Here is a 14,503-nt window from a genome sequence, read left to right on the forward strand (position 1 = left end):
TAATTTTGAGATTGGCTCATATTACCACGGGGTGATTAGTTTTTCTTACGTATAATTTTTCGAAAAATACGATGAAACCATCAAATTTAAAATAAAATTAGCTGCATTTGCCGAAAAATGCAAATTGAGTTTTAAAATACAAAACTAATCTATCTGGCAACACTTCCGATCAAAAACAATATTTTTTCTGGATTACTTGGTTTATTTTCTTAAAAATTCACCTATCACTATTTTTCGGGTGTCTTAGGTCTAAAAATTATAAAATAAATTAATTACGAAGTTTGCAACTTTTTTCTAAAAAATGTTATATCTCGAGATTGGCTCATATTACCTCGGGATAATAGTTGTTTCTAACGTGAAATTTTCCAAGGAACACGATGAAATTATCAAATTTAAGATAAAAATAGCTGCATTTGCCGAAAAATGTAAATTTGGTTTTCAAATACAAAAATAATTTATCTGGCAACACTTCTGATCAAAATTATTATTTTTTTTTGAATTCCTTGGTTTATTTTCTGCAAAAATCGTCTATTAGTAATTTTTCGACATCTTACGTCTACGAATTAAAAGAAAAAGAAAAAAGTGATTTTTAACAAAAATTGCGTGACTTTGCAATAAAGAAGGGGGTCCTACAGAACGGGGGGTATTCCAATCGACACCAAAATTGGGATTTTTCCAAAGACACAGTAGATGAATAACTCCCCCAACTTTGAGCAAAATCTGTGATGGTCGTGTCTAAGTGGAATGTACACCCATATGTCAATACTTTCAAAAATGTCTACAATGTAAAAAAAATTAAATACCTGCATCAAGTATGTTAGAAAAACCAAAAAAGCCAGAAATCTCAAAAATATCAATAATATTAAAATGTCAAAAATGACAAAAACGATTAAAAATGATAAAAATGACAAAAATGACACAAATAGCTTAAATGGCAAAAATAACCAAAAAGACAAAAAATTTGATTACCTACATAACGTAGGCTACATTAGGCATGCTAAAAAGATTAAAAAATAAATCCTTAAATTTTAAAAATGACAAATAAGCTAAAAATGACAAAAATAGTAAAAATGTCAGATACGACCAAAATGACAGACAAAAATGAATAGAATGATAAAAAAGACAAAAATGACAATAATGAAAAAAATTACAAAAATGATAAGAATGACAAAATTGAAAAAAAAATGACAAAAATGACTACAATGACAAAAATGTCAAAAACGACAAAAATGACATGAATGATATAAATGACACAAATGACAAAAATGGCTGCAACTGCCGAGACATTTAAATTTAGTTTTTAAATACAGAAATAATCTATCTGGAAATATCTCCTGTCAAAAATTATATTCATTCTGCATTTCTCAGTTTAGTTTCTTTGAAAATCATCAATCAGTATTTTTCGAACATCTTACGTCTATGAATTGTAAAAAAAATAAGATTTTGAACTAAAAAACGCATTTCTACAAAAAAAAACGGGCAATCAATTTAATCGACCATATTGGATTTGGCTGAAATTTTGAATAGATGTTTCTATGGGCAAAAGATGCCATTTTTCGCTCTTAGTTTAATGTTTAGTTTAATGTTTTGAAACACGACTTATTTTTGAGAAGCTATTTAAAAATGCTGTTTTGGAAAGATATGGATGACTACGAATATTTTAGAGCTAGAATAATGCGTTTGATTGGTGTGACGTCTTCAGCAAAGTTGTAAATAATAGTTTCGTTTTTTCAAAATGAAAATGCACTCTAAAAATACGGTTTGTTAATTGGCATAGAGTCTTTGGCAAAGTTGTAGATAATAATTTTGTCCTACCAAAAAAATCCACGACGTCACACTGATCAAACAAACCGTTTTGGCTTTGAAAATATTTGTAATCATCAATATCTTCCCGAAATAGCTTCTCAAAAATGAGTCGTGTTCCAAAAAATTAAAATAATTACATTTGCCGCGGGGATGCCGTATGACTTTGATTAAATTTTATCAATTGTATGAGGCTTATGGAACCCCGAATAAAGAACGGAAAGAAAATAGATCAATGTTAAATTTAAAATTAAGTTGTGTGTGTGTATTTATAGTTAACGAGAGATGAGAAATTTCAATGTATTTTTGTTCAGAAGAGAACGACGAGAAACAAAACCCGTGAAAAACATTTTCTAAAAAAACGTGAAGAAATGAAATAGAGTTATTATGTTTTCATTACAATTAGTTCTCATGTATTGTCGCACCTTTTCTGAATAATTTTGAATTTTGAATAAAAGTGCAGTCGTATGAATGTGAACAAGAAAAAAAATTATACTTTTCGATAAAAAATAATCAATTAATAAATTTACAAGGTCAACACAGTTTTAATTTCTCCGTTCAAAACAGTTGACGATCTTTTTTTTTCATAGTCATTGAACAGTTTTGAACAACAGATTGCACCATAGGTTCTGCATTTTAACTGTTGTATTATGGCAAAATATGCAAATAACTTAATAAGCTATTCGAATCTTATTAAAATGGAGGCTATTCAGGAAGCTGATTCGAATTGTAAGACTGTAATGTATGACAAATATCTTCACTATGAGTAGAGCAGCACTTTTTGATTTGTCTACCAAATTTGTTCAATTTTAACGTATGCAATTTTTAAATCAAAAGAAGATATGAATTTGCAAGCATCAGCGGCGGTCAGTAAACGAAAAATTCGTTATCTGCTTCGAAAACTGTGTAATGAGGCAAGCTATATTACACAATCATATTTTGGGAAACGATAACTGTGTCACCTGGCAGTACTTACGTGTGGAAAGCATATCGATAGCGTTTATCATCCAGCGGAACGAAATCCATTATCATGAGGTACTCCGCGGTAAGCTCCAGTCCAACGACCTTTACCTGGAAGGTGGGGAACATCCGCCGGCCGGCCTTGGTTACGATCATTTCGGTGCCCTGTTCGTGGAATTTATCCCACAAATGTTTACCCTCCAGCATAACGATGACGCTGGCGAGCGATGGGTGATAAGGTTTATCGTCGACGGTGTTCGATTTTTTGCTGCTGCTATTCGGCAGCGTTCTACTGCCGGTTCCATTAGCATTACCGTTTGGGCTGTCGGCACCGTTAGCGGAGCTACTTTTACCCCCCGAAGCGCTGCTCTCGGTGCCGTTGAGATTTTTATTGCTACTTAACGAGTTATTATTGTTGGTATTTGTTAGAATACTACTGTTGCTATGAAGACTATCACTATCACAATTGATGCTGAGCTGCTCGACCTGCTCCAGAGGATTATACTGGCTTTTGTTGGCATTCTGCAGACAGGCTGGAATGAGATAGAGAATCGAGTTTTAGTTTTATGTTTTACGAACTAATCATTGTAGAATTTTATTATAGTTAGATAGAATTGGAGAACATCATGTTTATCATTCAGAATCAATAAAAACTGGCGCTGAACGAGTAAAAAATTTATCTATCTCGAAAAGCGGTGAAAATTTTAAATAGTTTATAATATGATTGTTCCATAAACCACATTCTGTATACTAAGCACAAAAATTAACGTAACAAATGAAGATTAATTATTCATCTCATGAGCTCTGTAACAGCGAGAGTCGGAACATTCGACGCCCTCGATTAGTGTACGATTGACCCGCAACCGTCATATGTTCTTCTTCTATCTGTTGGTGACAAAGCGCTCTAGACGTAGCTACACCGAAAAATTTGCTTTTTCTTTTGTCTTAGCTGGTAGCCTGTATTTCAACCGGAACTTTTACACACAAAAGATCCAATGGAATGAAAACAATTTTGTCGAATTAGTTCTTGTCTTGCTGTCGGTAATTTATCAAACTGGGACAGGCATCGAGTAGGTGAGAGAAAGGAGGAATAAGTGCGACACTTGAATGATTCATGGAATGCTAGCAGGCAAACCGGGAGCGAATGGAAAACATGTGGAAAAAATAAAACTCGAAGGAAACACGATTTTCAGCTGGATGCTGTTGGGTTGCTTCTGGCCTTCGCTTCGGTTTTTCGTCAACGCACAAGAAGGAATCTAGAAGTAGGTATCCAAATTGGTAGCCGATTTTCGGATTGCCAATTGTGCAGAGTTTGAAATAAGTACTGGGTAGTGATAAATTCAGTATTAGATGATATTAACAAAGAGTTCTTGGCGCTCTTCTCTAATACTCTCAGTTTCTCTTAGTTTCAACTAAACTTAATCTGGTTTGAAAAGTTGATATAAATTCAGAGGTTTCCTGTAGATTTTATATTGCCCAATTTCCTTATATTGTTACATTTTAGTTTTTATTTATTGAGAGCTATATTTTGGGGACGGGACACGAGGCATATGGACGCTAGGCATATGGATGTTAGGCATAGTATGCTAGGCATACAGACGCGAGGCATAATGGGTGCGAGGCATAATGGATACGAGGCATACTGCCAAAAGGCATAACGGACGCGAGGCCGAATGGACGCGAGGCCGAATGTACGCGAGGCCGAATGGACGCGAGGCCGAATGGACCCAAGGCCGAATGGACGCAAGGCCGAATGGACGCAAGGCCGAATGGACGCAAGGCCGAATGGACGCAAGGCCGAATGGACGCGAGGCCGAATGCGATGTTGTACGATCGCATGAGATCCAATAATGTAGTTCAGGTGTTATTATATTCCTACAGAGTTTAAGTTGGGTATAATACCTTTCTTGAGAAATCATGCGGCGAAGACGCATAATCGAGGGCAAGGAAACGAGGCGGCACTAAGCCGCCGTGGTTTCCGCAGTCCGAGCCGGCCGCCAACCCGCCGTCGGAAGCGGCGGCCTCTCGCATCCAAACGACTGATTTACTGGTTTGCTAGGTCTACTTAAACAGAGTTTTCTTCCCTTAATTAAGTCCGAACGAGCGGTAGCGAGTAAGGACAGCATTCGCTCGAACAGCGAGTCGGCCGAAGGCCGCGAGTGTATTGCTTTCTAAATGACACTTCGAAGCGAAATACATGTTATCGAATGCTGTGTAGATGATGACGACAATAACATATTCCACATCACTTCCCCTTGGCCTTGTGTCCTTTCGGCCTTGTATCCATTCGGCCTCGCGTCCATTCGGCCTCGCGTCCATTCGGCCTCGCGTCCATTCGGCCTCGCGTCCATTCGGCCTCGCGTCCATTCGGCCTCGCGTCTATTCGGCCTCGCGTCCATATGCCTCGTGTCCGTATGCCTGCCGTCCATTATGCCTAGCGTACTATGCCTCGCGTCCGTATGCCTCGCGTCTATATGCCTAACGGGGTGTCATCCTATATTTTGATCTAAATATGATCATGTCTTTTGGAGATGGCCCCATTATGATGAAAGTCTTTAATACCTTCTATTGAACGCAATATTGAACACTAAATTTTTTCCATGGTTATGATTTTCCAAAGTTTGGATTGAACCTTTCCCAGCCTTCAGTCAATTTAAACTAATAAAAGATTGCAATCGAACAGATGTCGGAATATCATCAATTGATTAGCGATAAGCGTTTTCTTTTTACACACCATAACTTTCGGTCGGTTGCTGTCGAAACGCGTCAAACGAGTCAAAGACGGTTTCGCGCTTGCTTCTAATTGGCGGAAGATGTTAAGCGTCGCAAAAACTGTGAATGAAAATTTTGTTCGAGCGGAAAACGAGACCGTCTGGCAGAACGAACGCAAAGCATACCTTCACGTACAAAAGGAGCGATAAAACCAGAATTAAACAATTAGTTCAGCTCAATTTATGTCGGCTGTCGTAGGCAAATGAAACGGCGATCATTTAAAATTAACAAGAAATAAATCTCGTCTCATCACCAGTAGACGAGGCGCATACACCCAACATCGCGATAGGCACTGCACACCGCCAGTGCGCAAGGAGATGTTCACGCAAGTAGATTTTGCATGCGGTTGCAGCGCCTGCAATTAAACGAGGTGCCTTCGCTAGCGCGTGCTGAGTGATGAGTACGAAGTGTCGTAAAATGCGGTTGCTTACGTTCTGCAATGAACGGCTATCATGAGATTGAAATATAACTTTTTTAACAACGTTACAAGAGCTATAACATGCACTGCTTTATGTCATCGTTCAACTTCAATTCCGCAGATCACTTTCCAAAGCATGCATGACACCAGCTAAAACGATCGTTATAATCTTCTTGGGCTGGTAAAAACGTTAGTTTAAATAGTTCTTCTTTCAACTCTAATATAAAAATATTAAGCTGTAATATCAATTGATAGAAATCAGAAATATGTTTTAAATGTCGACCATTCGTAGTGTCCGAAATTGTTTTAAAGCGGACCTTCATTTTAATCCGAAGTGTCAGCCAGGAAATGAAGTTTTTTTCACAATGTTTTGACTTTTTTACATTTGTGCATTGTTTCTCCGATTGATGTTCGATCTAGAAGGTTTTGCTTGCTTAAAAGAAATTTTACGCTTAATGTACTATTTTTTTCAATTTTAGTGTACGTAACTGTAACAGTTTACGGCTGAATTTCATCTTTTAAAAATGTCCTGGTTCAATACTACAAAAGTTGTAACTTTCCACGCGAGATTGTCATATTTTTTGTCGTGGGAAAAAGAAAATGAATGACCGTTTCAGTCCTTAAAGTGAATGTAAGTACAAAATATTTATGTCTGCTGACGAATAGACAATTAAGATGCCCATAAATATCATGACCTAATAAATTTTGAATTCAAAATTTGGCAGATTTGAGTTTGTGTGCGCCTAATTTTGCGGAGATTGCGTGCGTGTTTGAGGATTGAATTCACGTGTAGAAACCTTGAACGGATTAGTGAATGTCTCATGATGGTTGGTTGGACTGTTATGAATTACACTCTCTGTATTTTTGTCAATATTTTCAATATTTGCAAAATGTTATAAGTTTCAATTTAATACTTTCATTATTGTGGTATAGTTTGCTGTAACTACATTTTTTAAGTTGTTAAATCTTTGAATATGCATTCTAACTTTGCCAGTTTTCGTATTCTTGCGACAATGAGTAGAAGTAAATTTACATTTGTTCGAAAATATTTCACATGCAATTAAATAAGAACCCACTGGATAACATTGTCGTGCTACGCCTTTATGATTCATTATGATCATTAAATTGATCAACTTTTTGTTTTAAATTTATTGCTTGGGCAATGTTATAGTTAGATTTTCAAATTTATCTCGTATCGATAAAGAATAAGAAAAAAGTGATAGTTTTTGTTTAAACACTCATTCGAGTTCGTTCCACGGTTATTGGTTAACTGGAGATAATGTGATTTTGTAAAATATTTGGCGTCGTTGAGACAAGTTTTAGTTGAATTTAAATCTTAATCTAAACCAGACGGTAAAATTCTGGATAGTGGTATTATTACCTCTGTTTCAATGTCTTCGTGATGGCAACCAATTTACTAAGAGAGGTTTAAATTCGAAGCTGTTTGCTCATACTGGGTGTAGTGCGGAGTCGTTTCTAACTTTTCTATTCTACTTAACTAAGGGTATCTGATCCAAAATGTCAGACCCTTGAATGGTTGATGTTTAAAATTTATAGACTTAATGAATTTCGATTTTTTGCTAGATACCAACCAAAATCTTAATTGTTATGTTTGTACTAGTTCTCCAAACTGGAAAACTTTACAACAAAACAAACTGGAAAGTCTACAACAAAACAAAAACTACAAACGCCAGAAACACAGTGAATTTGTTGGGTGGATAATAAAATAACATGCTTTAGTAGGAATAATACAATTGTTTTTTTTTCTGATGTTAATTTGTAGTTTGAGTTTGAGAACAACAAGAAACGCGCACCGTTCACAGATGCGCTCTATCACCGCCGCTGCGGCGCACCGTGTTGCATCAGCTGGACAATCAATTAAAGCATTCAAACAGCGTCTAATTAATGATTGTATCGGAATGGCAGTCCTTCTTTGTGTGGTTTTTGGAAGCTTCCCGGATCGTGGATCAACTATTTTATTTGGTAAGCCAAATCTCTCTTGCCTAAACTGGCCTCTGTGCCCATGTCTTTCTGCTACTGGTATTTACTGGTGCTGCTACTGAGAGGACTGTTTATTTTCGTGAACGACTTCAACATATACAAACTGTGAGAGCTGGGGAGGCAGCCAGAAGACAAAATCGTTCGAGGAAAAAAGACTCAGAGAAAAATCCTCTAATTACAACATAAATATTTGCCCGAGACATGACATTGTAAATTATGATACCTCTTGGCAGGGAGACGAGCCTGTGTTGGCGGTAGTGGGAGCGAGACGCAAAACTAGAACAAGATTCGCTCGCTCTGGTGACTACTGGCTGATAGGCAGCTTCAAAAAGTTACCTACTTTTGGTGTGAACTGTCTGCCAAAGATGCGTGGTGATTTTAACGATGTTATCGACACACTTGAGAGATGCGCCAGCAGCAGAAGCTGATCACAGCATGACCGCTTTCTCACGTAAGGCCTTACGGTCTGGATTGATGGAAACACAGTGTAAACACTGGAACAACGATCCGAACGTTATCCGGACAGCAGCCGATGGAAAATTGTGGTAAATCAAGTAGATGGTGTTTGTCGAGTTTCCGTTGAAAGTTCAACAGAACGATTTACTTTGTAGCTGTTGGATATATGGTTGATGTCAGCTTAGATATTTGTCGCATTTTTCTTATATTTAATAGTCAAATATTCTGACTGTTTTGAGTTTAGTTCTTAGATTAGTTATTTTTCTTGTAAATAAATTCGCAGATGAAATATCAGAAGATTGAATCATGAAATTTAAATATATAAACGAATTTACTCACTGGGGAAACTACTATGTAATTACCAAAGCTGAAACTGCTAGTAGTTTCTTCAACGACGGAAGTTTGGTTTTTCAATGTCGAATGAAATAAGAGAAATATAGCAAGAAAAAATGCAGAATGGACTTTAGAGTAATACCTAGATATGTAATTTTCAAAATATTTATAGACCGTATCAATCAATAACACCAGACCTATTATCCTAATAGAACCGTGTTCAGTGTGAGAATAGAAAAAAAAACAATTATTTGAAATTGTTTAAAACACAAACAAAGTACAAAGTAATCCGTTGTATTACTATTGAAGGGTAAATAAAACTTCAATTTATAAAAGTTGACGAGAAGTTCTCGATCGAGATACTTAAACAAAAATCGGCATCAAAAATAGTGGTGGTTATTATTTATGAAACTTGGAATACAGTTAGCTTTCCCTAGGAGGTTAGTCTCAAATTGAAGCTTTGGATAGAATATGATCTCTTCCACTTTGCTTAAAATGGATTTATTCTCTATTCTTTGAGTTGACTGACTGAATATATATCTATAGTGGCGTTGTTTGAGGGTCATTTTTGCAATTAAACTTCTACGAAACCGTATATCATGTGTTAACGATTATATTAAACATTAGTTTGTGCCGTATTGAATGAATACCCTAACTAACACGCTGAGAATCGTGAGTGAGAATTCCCAGGATTCCTATAACTCGGTGACGGTATCGTGAGAGGAATCGTTTCTGCGATACGTACAGAATCTGTTCGAATCGCATACGGGAAACCTTTTCAAGAATCCTCAAAAATCCAAACGAATCGTGAGAGGAATCGTTTCTGCGATACGGTCAGAATCTGTTCGGATCCCTTATGGAAAACCTCAAGAATCCAAATATAGGAATCTCGGCGACTCGGCGAGATGAATCGTCTCTGCGATCCGGGCAGAATATTTTTACGCGGTTTTTCACGAGATTTTTTACGCGGTATTTTGAATGAGCGCGTATTTTTAGGCGCATTTTCGAATCAACCATGTTTCTTACGCGGGATTTCGAATTACCGCGGTTTTCAACGCAGATTTGATTTCCGCGTATTTAACGTGGTTTTTTACGCGATTCGTATTTCCAGCGTAAAAATCGGAGTGTATAGCATCTCTTTTCCTATCTCTTTTCCAGATGAAATTGAAGAATCTAACCAACATCATAAAGAATATTATACTCATCACGAGAAAACGGTGGATCTCATTGAGGAAATAAAGATCTTAACTTAGTTATATCTTTCTCAAAGTGTTCTACTTCTCAATTTAATCCTGTAACTTAATTCTACTTTAGAAGTTTACATAACCTATGTCTGGAATTAATATTGACCAAACAATCGTATAACTGATGGTTATCAAATGAAAATTTCTCTCTTTAAAAGATTCTTTTTCAGCAGTCCACATAAGCACTGATGATGGTTATGAGTAATAACCGAAATATGTATCTGCGGACGATTTCAGCGGTATTCGATTTTTTTGTAGTACTAGTAGAATTAAATGGAAACATTATTCAACATTGTCTATTATCAATATCTAGGTAATTCTATTTTACGATGACGCTCAATGTAAAATTCATTATATTTCAGCCAAACAAGATTTCCCTTTTTTGGCTTCCTTTGATCTGAACCTCAAATGATATGATTCAAAAAAAAAAAACAGAAATCAAATATATATACAAGTTTACGACTAAAGTAAACTGAACACTGCGACTGTACATGAACCTTGCGCCCTTCTTGCATCAAGCCGAAGTTGTTTCAACCTATTAGAATGCGAACGAAACTTCTTTGGATATGCGAACAGAATTACAAATTTGAATAACTGACTCTAACGAGAGAGACTATTCGACATTACTGACGTCCCGGTTAGAATAAACTCATATATACGTTCGTCGCACCCCTAGGTTTCGCATAGATTCCCTAGGATTCCTCACATTGGAATCGTAAAGCGTCCGCAATAAGGAATCCTGACGGAAGAATCCTCAAGAATGCCCTGTATATGGGATTGGGATTCTTGAGTGAAAATCGTGTTATGAGAATTCTTCAGATACGAAACCTTTCACTTTAACCGTTTTGTGCTCGATCCGATTATCCACATATTAAAATTTTTATATCTGTTGTGATTTTCATTTAATTTCGATGGCACCAAAACATTCAGTAACCTATCTACTTTCAAATTAGCGTCAGGGGTGCCCAAGAATTCTCTCATTCCCGGAAATCCGGTATTCCGAAAACTGAGGAAATTCATGAATATTTGAACAGGTTGATTGATTGCCGCCATCCGCATCGGCATAGGTATACATACCTTAATAATACCTTTCTTGAGGCGGGTAAATAAAAAGTGTTGAGCTTAAAATGATTAGTGGAAATACGACAAAAGTACAAAAAAATTAAGAAACAAAACCTTTTATTTCCGGCACATGTGCCAAATTCGAGTATTGCCCGTGCCAAAATCGATCAGGGTCTGTAGTTTGATTTATTCGTTTCTCCAGAGAAACTTTCTGCAGCCTTCCAAGAGGTTTTTTAATCATTTTGAACTGTATTTGGAATTCATTTTTTTTAATTATTTCAAGCCTTTCATAGTGTTTTCAGGGTTGTTCTCTAGTCTCTGGACATCATTTTCGTTCTGGAAGTACCCATATTGGGTGGTACTCGGCCACTTTTGATTGTTTCCCAGCAACCGGAAGTCGCCATTTAGGAATCCAACATGGTGTCTGGAGTCAGTTTTCGGTCTCTGGGCAACACCCCGATTCCGAAAATTTCTATACTCTGTGGTATTAGGCCATTTAGGTTATTTTATGGAAATCATTATAGCGTGATCATTTTCTTTCACCCGACGACACAAACGCAAATCTTCACTTAGTTACTGTACATTTATTTTAACATTCTATTTACAAACGGGTAGCGTGACAGCGCTGCCGCCGTACGCTTATCGACTAACTGAAAGAACCCTGGCACTCCTGTGAAGAGCGCTTTTATAGGCTGCCTCTCGGACGGCAGCATTGTCGAGCCAGAACAAAGCTTAAAAGAGCGCGCAATCCAGCGTCGCGTGGGCCTCAGCTGGTCACTCACTATTGACAGTGATCCCCAGCTGAGGCAGGAGTTTCTGAGTGATTAAAAATATTTTTACAGCCAAAACAGTTTGTTTGATTTGCACAGTGTCTTTGGCAAAATTATAGATAATAAGTTGGCCTTCCAAAAAAAAATATTCTTCGTAAAAAATAGTTTGAAAAATATTTTTTTCAAGATACTTTTTTTCAAATTTTTTTATGATCGGACAGTCATCAATGTTTAACTAATCTTTCGTAGTTTTCATACAAATAAGATTTTTTTTCCTAAAACAATATAAAAATTTCAGAGTGTATATTTTTTTCGGAAAGACAAAATTGTTATGTAGAAATTTTGCCGAAGTAGTCACAAATAGTTATGGCTCTAAAATTTTTGTAATCATCAATACCTTCATTACATAACATTTTTAATAGCTTCTCAAAATTAAGTCGTGTTTCAAAAAAAATAGCGCAAAATGGCATCTTTTTTCCATATAAACGTCTATCGAAGTTTTAGCCGAATCAAAAATAATCGAATAATCGGCCGTTTTATCGTGGAATTGCACAATTGTTAGATTTTGTTCAAATATTCATGAAATTCCTCAGTTTCCGGAAAACCGGACTATCAAAAAAGAGAGAACTCTTTCGGGACACCGCTGATGCTAATTTTAAAATAGAAAAGTTACTGAATCTTTTGGTGTTAAAACCATCGAAATCGGATGAAAATTGCAATAGATACAATAATTTTAATTTGTCGGTACCCGGGAACCCCGTTGAGCACAAAACGGTTAAAGTGAAAGGTTTCGTATCCGAAGAATTCTTATAACACGATTCTCATTCAAGAACTCTAGTCCATATACAAGGCATTTTTGAGGATTCTTTCGTCAGGATTTTTTATCGCGGACTCTATGCGATACCTGTGTGTTCGCCCGGGTTACGTCCCGGATAGAATAAATTCATATACATATCCGGACGAACATATAAGATTCGCACAGCGTCCGCAAAAAGGAATCCTGATGAAAGAATCCTCAGGATTCCTCACATTAAAATCCTTGAAAAAGAATTCTCAGGAATGCCCTGTATATGGGACTAGGATTCTTGAACGAGAATCGTAAAAAAAGAATCCATCGGATTCGGAAGCTTTCACTTTAAAGGATTCTCGGAATTGGAAACGCCCGGACACATACGAGAACCTGTTATGAGAGTTTTTCGGATAAGAAACCTTTCACTTTATTAGTTAAATGCTAGACGGGATACCCGGGTAGCTCTTTAGGTTTCATAAGACGAAATTTTATAGTTCACCTCGATCAATAGTGATAAACATCACTGCCATATCAGAACTCAATTAAAGGCTACTTCTTATAACATTAGTTTTCAGAGATTGAAAAACGACCCAGACGCCATTTTGAATTCCAAAATGGCGTCTGGAGTTGATTTCCGGTCTTTGAGCATCATTACGCATCCGGAATAACTCATATTGGGAGGTATTCGGCCAGATTTTGTTATTTTTTAGACATCGGAAGTCACCATTAAAGAATTCAAAATGGCGTATGAGGTCGTTTTCTGGACCTTTCATTTGCAATTATTTTCATTGAAATCGGTTCAGCCATCTCTGAGAAAATCGAGTGAAATTGGGAGAGCGTTACACACACACATGCAGAAAGTGCTCAGCTCGTCGAACTGAGTCGAGTGGTATACGACATTCGGCCCTTTTGAGCACTTTTTTACCTTTAGTTTTTGCAGTGATTGCTATACCTTTCTAGGAGAAAGGCAAAAGTGAAATGATAGAAATGACTTTTAATTTCAGCTTCAATCCCGAGGAGGGCCGCAAACATTGAAACAGTACAATATCAAATTTAAATGATGTTGAGGCCACATATTTTGATCGTAGCTATAGTTTTAAAAAGTCTGCGGGTTACGTTTCTTTCTATAACTTTCAAACCACATATTTAAAAATTATGAAATTCATTGTTTAAGGGTTTGAAAGCCCATTTATTTGAATTCAACTATGTTCGTAGCCTCTGAGATATAAGAGCGATTTTTACATTCTGACGCAGCGCGAAAACTAAAAGTTTGATTACAATGAAATTCAATAGCAACCTAAGCGGCAAATAGACCCTTCATTTGACACCAAGTTAGAAAGAATCGGTCCGACCATCTCTGAGAAAAGAGGTGCACATACACACGTACACACCCACACACAAACATATACACCTATACATGCATATATGCAGAAAATGCTCGATTCGTCGAACTGAGTCGAGTAGTATATGACATACGGCCATTTGGATCACTTTTCTACCTTTTAATTAGCCAGTGATCGTTAAGAGAAAGTCAATATGTTTACTTTCATTATGTTTTTATGAACAACGGACAAAGTTACAATCCGATTGCAATGAAATTCAATAGCAACCTATGGGGCAACTAAACCTTTCATTTGACACTAATTTTGTGAAAATCGGTTCAGCCATCTCTGAGAAAAATGAGTGAGGGTAAACAACCTCAGGCTAACTTTTCTTTACATAACTTTTGAACCATATGTTCAATCATAACGCCATTCAAAAGTTAAGGGTTCTGGAGACAGCACGATCATTTGGAACCAGTTTTATTGAAATTGGTTATGTGGTTTCTGAGATATTGATGTTTCGTAATTTTTACATTTTGATACATAACCTCTAAACTAAGATTCCGATTACA

The 14,503-nt window shown here is 36.6% G+C and overlaps 1 protein-coding gene across 3 annotated transcripts in view; it reads right to left on the bottom strand.

The window, feature by feature from the left end:
* LOC129730574 (T-box transcription factor TBX10) overlaps nt 1-14,503 on the bottom strand; it is a 115,681-nt gene that overhangs the window by 38,783 nt on the left and 62,395 nt on the right. For all 3 annotated transcript variants that reach the window (XM_055690016.1, XM_055690015.1, XM_055690013.1), the window contains one exon: nt 2,780-3,296. In XM_055690016.1, the coding sequence (XP_055545991.1) occupies nt 2,780-3,296 (517 nt within the window). The remainder of the gene's footprint in view (nt 1-2,779; nt 3,297-14,503) is intronic.

This window comes from Wyeomyia smithii, chromosome 3 (genome assembly GCF_029784165.1).
Source record: "Wyeomyia smithii strain HCP4-BCI-WySm-NY-G18 chromosome 3, ASM2978416v1, whole genome shotgun sequence".
In the NCBI taxonomy this organism is placed as follows: Eukaryota; Metazoa; Arthropoda; class Insecta; order Diptera; family Culicidae; genus Wyeomyia; species Wyeomyia smithii.